We start from the raw sequence: 11,195 nt of genomic DNA on the forward strand, positions 1-11,195 counted from the left end.
TTTCCAATTGGGTTTCAATAATTAGGGATCCCAAATGTTCACCATACTGTGTAACATATTGCCCAGTTCCGAAAAACTGAGAGGATTTGCCATTAAATTTCCTGCCATTCTTAACCTAGGTTACAAAGCCAAGATCAAACTATGATACGTTCTGGTAACAATTTGCCAGTAGAAATATAACTGTCAGTGAGAGATAACACTTGTGTATTATCAGGACTTGTCCATTGCCAAATTTGACAACTGCTAATTTTTATACCATGTGGCCACAACATTAATCTTTGGCTAATAAAATTTATTTAAATTAACCACTTTTTAATAATTTTCAACAACTCTTGTAATTGCCCGTGGCAATCAGCAATGTTGTAGAGATTTTCGCAGAGTGTTTCGTTCTCGGTGGCATTTTTTTTTTTGCCGTGGACTATGTAGGATTTTTTTTTTCCAGATGTATTTTTTCCTTATTGTTTTGTGAACTGAAGACACATTAAAAGTAGATATTAAAACAGTAACTGCATCATTATTATTAAGTATCTGAATCTCAGCGTCATCGCTCATGATCATAAATACAGGTAAGTTACCCGCATTAAATAAGTATCAACTAGGTCAATGAACTTTGTTGACTGTTCATAGTACATGCATTGCAGGGACCACTGGATTGCATGGGGGTGATAACTTATACATTGTTGAACAGTGTCTATGGTGCATTACGGGTGCTTTATTTTCAGTAAAGTTAGGTAACAGTATTTTCAAGCTCGTATCCAGTCTAATGCTATGCTATAACAATATCTCCCCCAGCTCATACCCAGTCTGATGCTACACTGGAGCAATAGCGAGGTAGCAATAGACTGGGAACCGCTAAGTTGCTATTGTTTTTGTTGGATGTTTCCTCCCTTCAAATTTTATTTGAGATATTGATTCCACATATGCATGCAATTGATACAGGTAGGTTCATCATTAGTAATGTCAGAAACACTTATAGATTACTGCTAAATATTAATTTATGTCATTATTACGCAAAAATATATGCAGCAAATCTTTCTGCAGATTCGGTTTGATTGCCAGTTTCACAAATTCCACGATTTCGATTGCCGTATATCTTCGCCTATAAGTCAATTTTTTTTCACCCAAAAATTATTTTATAACTTGGGGGGTCGACTTATAAGAGGGTAAAAAAAATTCACCAAAACATATTACTGTTTTGGGGATTATTTTACAAGTTTTATTGTTGAAGTATGGAATGTATTTATACTCAAATATGTTAATTTGACACATTTATTTTTTATAACCTATTTTTTTTGGCATTAGAACGGTTTTGGTTATGCGAAAAGGTGTGCGATCTCACTCACATGCCAAGACAACAGTCCACTTAGTTAATTTAACAGTCATCACTAATAGTAAAAATGTAAACAATACTAACTATCTGTTGCCTGAGTTTATTTTGAAATCTGGTCACTGGCATTAATGGTTGTTCAAACAATGTTTTGTCGGTGATTAACTTCATGAATATTACTGAGCGTTCCCTTAAAATAGACTGATCTCTGCAGTTCACTAGAGCAATAGGGACACACATCATTTGGTACAAAAACCAGTGTACTTTCCAGAGTTATCCTCCTTACATGTATTAATATGGCGGCAAAATGTGATACTTTCAGTTTTATCGTAGTGATCTGTTGTCAGTGTTTACAAATAAAGTTGTTGTCTGTGCACAAAACCATCTGTACAGTACCATACAGTAACAGTCAAACAGCTTTCACTCTCTACTAAGGGAATATTTCGTTTTGATGCTACGTAATAATGATAGTTTGATTGGAATAGTCTGATTATATTGCGATGTACAAAACGTGAAAACCGAAGTTTGTAAAATACTTTTCTTTTGTTCAAATATTGTACATTATTGTTCTCATGTGCTGAAAAGAAGAAATATTTCAATATTTATAAGTTGTTTTTCATGGGTCGACTTATAATCGGGTCAATAAAAAAAATATGTTTTCAGGGCTTGAAATTAGGGACTCGACTTATAGCCGAGATCGACTTACAGGCGAAGATATGGTAGCTACATTTATCATCTGATCATTGTTCTTTTTTAATAATTTTGATGTTAAATTAGAACACGGTGGGTGGATTCACCATATAAGATTTCTGCCAGATGGTAAAACGGGTATGGCACCATAAAACAATTTTGGCAGATTTTATTTTTTAAGTTAACCTTTTGACAAAATTTACAACTCATTATTACTGAATGATTTTTTTAAACTAACCATTATAATCCATTTTTGTTCTCAGGGAGGCCCCTCAAACCCCTTGTTAATTGCGGCACACACTGTAAATGTTCAAATTCCATAGCAACATACCGAAAAATTTCTTTCTGGCAGAAACTCTGCCATATTAGTTACATTTTACCATCCGATTGGGTGTTATTTTATCATTCAGATGTTAAATTAGAACCTGGTGTGTACACTAACCATACTAGTTACATTTTACCATCTGACTGGGGGTTTTCAGATGTTAATTCAGAAGAGATTGTGTACACTAACCATACTAGTTACATTTTACCATCTGACTGGGGGTTTTCAGATGTTAATTCAGAAGAGATTGTGTAGACTCACCATACTAGTTTTATTTTACCATCTGATTGAGTTTTTTCAGATGTTAAATCAGAAGCGAGTGTGTAGACTCACCATACTAGTTATATTTGATCATCGGACTGTTTTTTCCAAATCATTTCGATGTTAACTAGAAGTGAGTGTGTAGACTCACCATACTAGTTACATTTGATCATCTGACTGGTTTTTCCAAATCATTTCGATGTGAACTAGAAGCGAGTGTGTAGACTCACCATACTAGTTACATTTGATCATCTGACTGTTTTTTCCAAATCATTTCGATGTGAACTAGAAACGAGTTTGTAGACTCACCATACATCTTGCCCTCGTCTGACAGGATGATCTTGCGTCTGCCACATGGTGGGTATATGGCCAGCGCCTCCTGGAAGCTCTGCTCGATGTCAGGACTCCATACACCCTCGGCGTCGGACAAATCCTCCACAGATGAACTAAGTTTCTCATTGGTCGATGCCGGACCAGTCGGGGCGGCAGGGTTTGAATTATCTGTGTTACTGTTCCAGGCGGAGCACATTGTCTGCTGTCGCAACCTGCAACATGACATGTTTATAAGTTAGTTCATATACCTCTTTAAGTTCTCTGCATTTCATGCATAACACACTAAAGCTATGAATCCATGTGTACGTATTGTGTGTGTGATGTGCACTGGAACAATCACCGATGAGTTTGTGAATTAATGTATTGCGCTCCAGTTGATTTTTGTTTTTAACTGTTGTTTACTCACCACACATTACGCACTACGTACACATGGATTCTCGCTAAAAACGTAACATTTACAATTTTTAAAAAAACTAATTTAGCCTAAAAAAAATATAAAATATTTTTTAAATAAAGTTTTAAAGCATAAAATTAGGATACGTGTAAAATGTTTTTTTTATAGTTTTTTTAAATATGCACTGGGAAACGGAATGCAATATCCATGTTTTGTGATTGCTTAAGAGTGAATATCAGTTTAAAAGGGATGATAAAACCATGGAAACAGAAAGAAAAATAACAATTTTATTAAACTTCAATTATTATTGTTATTATTATTATTTTTCAATCTAATTAAAATTAGCTCCACTATTACATGTGGATCTAACACCAGCCAATTGGAGCTCATGTCCACCAGTCAAAACCTTACTTGCAGAATCCTGCCAGTGATTTAAAACTAACAACACTGCGTAGTCCCCAATGTCCAGGTAACATTTTGTCTGTAAATAATAATTTAAATATTGACCAATCACACTTCGCCTTTTATAACGTTATTTGGGAGCATACAAATTCAAAAAATATCGGGCGAGTCTATTTTAGTGGTCACAGTACAGCGAACCATACCAATACGTACGGGGTGGGTTATCAGTCTTCAATTTTACATTAAAAATTATTTATTTATTTATAAAAAAACCCAACTAAATCAGTCTTCAGTTTTACATTACAAATTATTTATTTTATAAAATAAAACATGTTTTAAGGCATTCGTAATTCACACAAAACATGTCGTATACCCTCAGGATAATTCGGAATGTTTTCAAATTATTTTTAAATCACTGGCAGGATTCTGCAAGTAAGGTTTTGATTGGTGGACATGAGCTCCAACTGGCTGGTGTTAGATCCACATGTAATAGTGGAGCTAATTTTAATTAGATTGATTATTTTTAATATTTTTAGGTATTTACACAATCTGAAAAAGAAGGGGGAAAAAACTCCGGAAAACTTTCAAAACAAAAATGTTTGATAATAGCGAATGCACACGACCATATTATAAACTGGCTGTGAGACTTATTTAATTTCCAGGGCACTGCAAAGTTAACAAATCTACTAGCCCAATGGGCTAGTGTGGTTTAAAAAAAAAAAAGATCAAACTTGTAAAAATTAGGCTGAATGGAAAATAACATACAGTAGGTCAGTTTAATTGTTTTATTATTATTACTGGTATTAATTTATTTTTGAAACTTTATTCACCTCTACAAGTTGAGATAAATGTTCATCTACATAATAATAAAAACCTTTTTTAAAAAAAAAGAAAAAAAAGAGATACATATGTACATTGAAAAACAAAAAAACTAAAATTTAAAATTAAATTCGGCCTTTTTCTAGGTACTATGGGGTTGTGTTCCTAGAAACATATCCTTTTTCAGCCTTATATAAGTTTGTTGGAATTCATTAGAAATTTGGGCTTGTGCTGTATTTTAATGGGCTAGTGGAATTTACAAACCCACTAGCCCTTTGGCTAGTGACTTTTCAAAAAGATTGTCATACACTACATTGAAGCATACAACTAAGGCACTGCGGCAATTTGACGCATGGCCGCTGTTAAATTTTAGCTAGTTAGATTTCTGTAATTATGTGCTTTAGTCCTTGAATGCACATTAAATTTAGTTTTCACATCTATTTTATCGTAGTTATATCTGCATAATCATCAGTCATAATACAAATGTTGATAAAATATTCTTACAAAATCTAAATTTTATGTACTAAGTAGTATGGTATGTACACTAGTGAACATGTTGGTAATGGTGACTGTGTGAGTGGTAGGTATGTAGCGATATAGGCAGCTTGCAATACAATTTATTATCCGAGCAGGCACTCATAATGGGGAAAATAAAAATCATAATTTCTCACTGAGAAATTATCATGCATTGGTCTAACGAACAATACTATTGGATGATTTGACGCTTACCAACCAATGACCTTGTCGGTACTAAATATGACGCCATCACGATTTGGCAAACACACACAATGACGTCATGTAGTTTAAAGAGTTTGCGGCTGTCTGTTTTTGGTGTTAAATTTATAACAAAATGTCATTTTAATGCAATTCATTATAGATTTTGTACCAGAATAAAGAGAATTTTTGCCTTTGAAAAGTATCTATGAACGTGATTAAATTACAAAGTTATAGCAATACTCAGAACAGTGCGTAAAGTGGTTTATATCCTTTCTATAAATGTACGTACGTACGTACATGTATGTTGAAAATAAAGGCTTTTAGAGAAAAATAGCTCAGGTAATAAATAGAATAACAAACTCGGCACCAATTATTATCAAATTTATGTCCCTCGTGAAATAATTTTCATTTGTCACTCGCTAAAGCTAAATTATTTCACTCGGGACATAAATTTGATAATAACTGGTAACTCGTTTATTATCCTCTATGTATCCTTATACCTGGGCTGTGATATGCTCAGTATACCGAAACTTAATAACACTTTCTAGATATTGGGCAATGTGAAATATCTATGGCAATTACACCTTTTTATACCATTTATATGACATACAACGTCTAGCTTAAGTTATCAATGTTAGCAAATCCAAAGTGCCTGTGGTTGTCCTCATGTTAGTAGTAGTTAAAGGAGAGGACAATTAAGGCATTTGGCATATTCAACGATATATAATGCACATTATTCATTAATATCAACAAGTATAATCGTATAGTTAATTAATAAAACGGTTAAATGTGACGGCTATTATATATAAAACGGACGCAGCCATTTTGTACCATCTCAGTGAGTACGCCCTCTGGCGAGCTGGTGGTTACGTAATACTTAACGCGTCACGTCAGGAATGAGCCTTAGAACTAGAGAAACACAATCTACCTGGTTTTTGCGGGATGATAAATAGTCATACATTGCAATGTTCTGTAATAATACACATCCCAGTAAGCCAGCAATAAGTATATCCAGCACTATATATATTATAGTTCAATACAAAATAAAATACCATTGTGAAAGTGGCTACACAACAAGTCGAAACAATTAACAATGTTTTGCCCATGCATTAACCTACGTACTGAAATGATACACGGAGTGTTTTCTTAGTTAATTGGTCTATGCTGTTAGTTGCTTCTACCTGTGATTCGTGATTGGCAGGTGTGTATTTGATTGGTAACCAGACGAGCCAATTAATTGACGCTGTCTAAACACAAAAATACATACTGGTATTGTGGAATATTACCTGTCGCCCCTAAAATTGTAATGGACATGGTTTATTACTGTAAATAGTTCTGTAAAACTATTGATTAAGTAGACTTTTCCATCTAAAACCACAGAACTGACCAATTACGTAGTCCCAAAGAAAAGAAAAGTATCACTTGGGTATCGTGGGTTGTCGTTTTTGCTCCAACTTAGCATATCAATAGGCCTAATAGTGTACATTTTTCCTTTGGATTATTAAACAGAGAAAAATACTATAACCCCATTTTGTTCCGTTATTGAAATATATTTAGTTAAATAGTTTATTATATTATTACGTCATTTATGCTGTTTTACAAGTCAGGTTGATCAAAGAGAAGCGCCTTGTCTAAAATTACTGCTTTTGTTTACACTATACATACAGGAGATGGTCAGGAGCGGACGTCACTTCGCCCCAAGCTATCCCATCGGACGTCACAAAAATGAAACAAAATGGCTGTCCCCAGTTAGCAGGAATAATCATGTTTTTTTAATTAACTCTTAAATTACGGGTTTTTCATTTGTTAAAGTGTCAGTATGTGTTGGTGGTCCGGGTATGCATCTTTCCAACATATAAGGCTCTTGTTTGAGTTGACCCTACCTTTAACTCAAAATTCAGTCAATTTAAAAGAGAAAACATATGTTCCTGGGCTATTAAGGCCAGTTACTTTAATACTGTTTACGACATGTATGTATATTGTGTGTATCACTATACAGTTGCTGTAAATCAATATATCTCATCATAGACCCTGTATCACGATACAATACTGTATCGTGATACCTCTAGTAAGTGGCCCCTTACTTTATTACAAGTATCAAAATAAGCAGTGTTTGGTAAACCATGTACAAAATACAGGGCTGCTAACGAATCAATGGATTATGACACATTTATCATGATTACAATACCTATTATTATTACTATATAATAGCCAAGCAGATTTACTGATACCTTGTTATAAATCCGAGTTGTAAGACATGTATGTACGTTTGATATTAAAAAAATTATATTTTAATCAAATGTTATGGGGTGTGGTTCTTGTTTATATAACTAAATTAAATGTTATTTGACTTTGACACATGGTAATTACCCGGTAACCTGAAGAACCATCCTCGACTTATTACAATGATTGAATACAAGTATTTTAACAAGCAAAATAATTATTATATTTAATAAAATGGTATATTAATTTTTTTTAAATCATACTGTATACATGTATATATACAGATAAAGTATTGCAGAAGTGAAACATTTGAAGGCAGACATAGTTCTGGATGAGCAGAAAGAGTTGTCAGATTAAAATAAAAAATTAGAAGAAACTTATTTTCTAACAAAATGTTAATTATTACATGAAATTATTTTGCCAAATTAATGTAAAATCCACCAACGGTTTTTAAAACTTGCACTTGGTGAATTTGGCTGCTGCCTGGGCCAGCCCTGTGAAGGTAACAATTATGAATGAGTGTACCACTCCTGTGGTATTAAATGTCACTTAATTCTGCCTGAACACAATGGCTGTGTGTAACCGTAGCACAATGTACTTGTAGGAAACAGACTACAACAAGCACTTAGTATGCTGGCCCTCACCTACATGTTATGTACCTGTGTGAGCTAATGTGTGGATCAAAACTATACTACAAACAAAACAGTATGGTCAACTCGATGTAAAGTAATTATGTTTAAAATTTAAACTTATGCATGTGTTTTAAATCTCTTGGCAACATAAAAAAAGATAATAAATAGACATTATTACAAATTAAATATTTCAGACTATTATGTTTTTAAAATATTTTAATTGCACATTGACATCTTCTTGGCATTAAATTATCAATTTCAACATGTCCAATATGTTACTGATCACCATGGGCATTGTAGTATCTCAAAATGCATTTCATAAAATAAAAACTATAACAAACATAGAACCTAAAAAAATATATAACAAACATAGAAACTAAAAAAAACCTATAACAAATATAAAAACTAAAACTAAAATCTGTGACTCAAGAACTAAAACAACTTTACATGTTTAAATTAATCTGCTTATTTAAAAATAAATAAATAATTCATTTATGCAGTTAAAATGTTTCAAGTTTATAAGAAACATTTTGTTTATGTACAGGTAGCTAAAATGAGCACATAGCTGTACATGGGTTCATACAAAAATATCAAATGACAGATTGCTCATCTGTAATTTAGCTGATAAGCAAATCATCCAGGTATACCCATAAGCCATGTCATGTAATATCAATCAAGGTCATGCTTAGGTATGTACAACTAAAGCAGTTTATTTTGTAAACAATCAACTTCCTAAAACCAGATCTATGTAAAATACATCTCAACCAGAGTGACTTTCACCACAAACTAGTTTACAAAGTGGGTAAGAATTGTCAATCAACATGTATGTCAGTATATGTTTCAATACTATCAAAGTATCAATAATATCATGACTTTGATATATAATGTGTTCACTTATTAATTATACAGGGAACATTTTGTTTTTAAAATCTTGATTAGTGATATTTCTAGTCAACTGAAAATTTATTAGCAATTACTGTTCAACGTTTTAAAATTGTGTAACAAACTTTGAAAGTTGTGTAACAAATCGCAACACGACACTGAAATTTTTTTCCCTGGTATGACAGATCATAATACATGTGTATCTATTACTAGTATTAGTTATAATCATAGGCACTGGGAACCAGTCGGGATACTGGCCCACCACAGTTCCGAAGATTATGTGGAATTACTCCACCCCCTCCACCTACTGAAACATGAATTAACAGCTCAGTGGTATAAAGTGATTGCCTGATGTGCGGTCAGTCTTGGACGAATCCCCATTAGTGGGCCCATTGGGCTATTTCTCGTTCCAGCCAGTGAACCATGACTGGCATATCAAAGGCTGTGGTATGTGCTGTCCTGTATATGGGATGATGTATATAAAAGATCCCTTGCTACTAATCGAAAAAATTTGTGGGTTTTTAGACTGTCAAAACTAACAAGTGTTTAACATCTAATAGCTGATGATTAATAAATCAATGTGCTCAAATGGTGTCATTAAACTAAGCAAAATTTTATCTTTATTACATGAATTTTCCAAAGCTATAACAACTTTTCAGTTAAGTAAATGAAACTTTAAATTCTTGCAAATAGGACGGCTACAAATACAGAGTGCATAAAAAAGGCAACAATAATAAGTCAAGTTATAAATTTTAGTAAAGAAATCAAAAATAAATTGTTACTGTTCAACTTGAACTTATAAAATATTCTTAAAATAAACAATTCAATAATATAACACAGACATTACACCATAACATTAATTTTGGAGCAAATAACAAAGTTATAAATAAGTTTGCCATTTCTTATCAGCTGATATTTTAAAGACAAGTTTCTTTAGTGTAAACTAACACCTTCACTCATAACTGCAATCAGCTGATTGCAGACCAACAGTGTTGTGACAAATTGTTACGTAATTAGAAAACACACCACAACAGACAGAATAAATCCCATCACTTTGGTGATAGCGCCGCAGATGGCTCCTGGTCGTCAAAACGTAACGGTGAGCCAGCCTGCCCCATGGAAATCGGCCCGGCTCGACCGGGAGCAGTCTGTTTTCTTCTGCCTGGACATCCCCGCGAACAGCCAGCACGTCTGCCATAGCCTGCATCCATATGTAGGTCATCCTGGCAGAGAACCACATTAAAACCACCACGAATACCCGTCTAATGGCCGTAAGTAAGTCAAAAGTGTATAATCGACGAGATAAATTCAATGCCCTACCCATCGTGAACATTGCACACAAGCCGGAAGTTCGATCTCCAAGTATGACAAATATTTCAGAGATTCGAAAACTCTGCGGACATTTCTCTCATTCCCATACGTGCGCAGCCCGTTTTCGGCCGTAATACTCAAGTATAACTATATACAAGTAAACTACTCACCAATCTTGATATCTAGGGCCACTTTTAACAACTCTTGACCAAATGGAACAAAATTTAAGAGTTGAAGAACCCCCTTGTTGGTATGCTAGGTATGACACAAAGAATCCCGACAACGTAGTGGACCAGTGCGCACAGTTTCTGCGCAAGGTTCAACCTGGTCGATACGTTGGGAGAAAACAAGATATTATCAACTACGATTTTAATTTTCTTCAGCAAGAATAAAATTAACTAATATCAGTGACACATATATATTTCCTTTTATTATTTTGTATTACTGTTTAACACAGGCTTTGTAAACCAAGTATACTTGTAAAAGAGATATTAAATAAAATACGCGTGACCTTTTCGCTATTACATTTACCTCCCGCGTGTTTTACCTGACTCCCCGAGTTTTGTTTTACAAGCTTTTCGTTTTCGTATCGGCACAATTTAGGTCAGTTAAGCAAGCAAACCCATGTTTTTACCGATATAATCGATTATTTATCATTTCGCTTTTGTTTTAGCCGGCCTGGGTAGAACAGGTGATTTCAAAGTGAGCGATTTAATTTTTCGCGCCCACTACTGGACGCAACAGGTGATGGAATGAGAAGAATGTCTCCCCAGTCTTGAATTGTCTTTTTCCATATAATTCCTTATTTCTGTAATTGTCGCAATTTTCTTATTTTAAAAAAGCTAAATTATGAAATAATATTAAACACATACCAGATTG

The 11,195-nt window shown here is 33.8% G+C and overlaps 1 protein-coding gene across 3 annotated transcripts in view; it reads right to left on the reverse strand.

Moving 5' to 3' along the window:
- The window catches only part of LOC121371837 (transcriptional enhancer factor TEF-1-like), a 35,702-nt gene extending 25,101 nt beyond the window's left edge, over positions 1 to 10,601 (reverse strand). For 2 of the 3 annotated variants that reach the window (XM_041498028.1, XM_041498026.1), the window contains exons 1-2: positions 10,487 to 10,601; positions 2,913 to 3,148 (exon numbers count right to left, since the gene is read on the reverse strand). In XM_041498028.1, the coding sequence (XP_041353962.1) occupies positions 2,913 to 3,132 (220 nt within the window). In that variant the 5' untranslated portion in view covers positions 3,133 to 3,148; positions 10,487 to 10,601. Of the gene's footprint in view, positions 1 to 2,912; positions 3,149 to 10,031; positions 10,302 to 10,486 lie in introns of those variants that run through there. The other variant, XM_041498027.1, reaches the window with a different exon arrangement.
- Between the last annotated feature and the right edge of the window lie 594 nt (positions 10,602 to 11,195).

Source organism: Gigantopelta aegis, chromosome 4 (genome assembly GCF_016097555.1).
Source record: "Gigantopelta aegis isolate Gae_Host chromosome 4, Gae_host_genome, whole genome shotgun sequence".
NCBI classification, from domain to species: domain Eukaryota; kingdom Metazoa; phylum Mollusca; class Gastropoda; order Neomphalida; family Peltospiridae; genus Gigantopelta; species Gigantopelta aegis.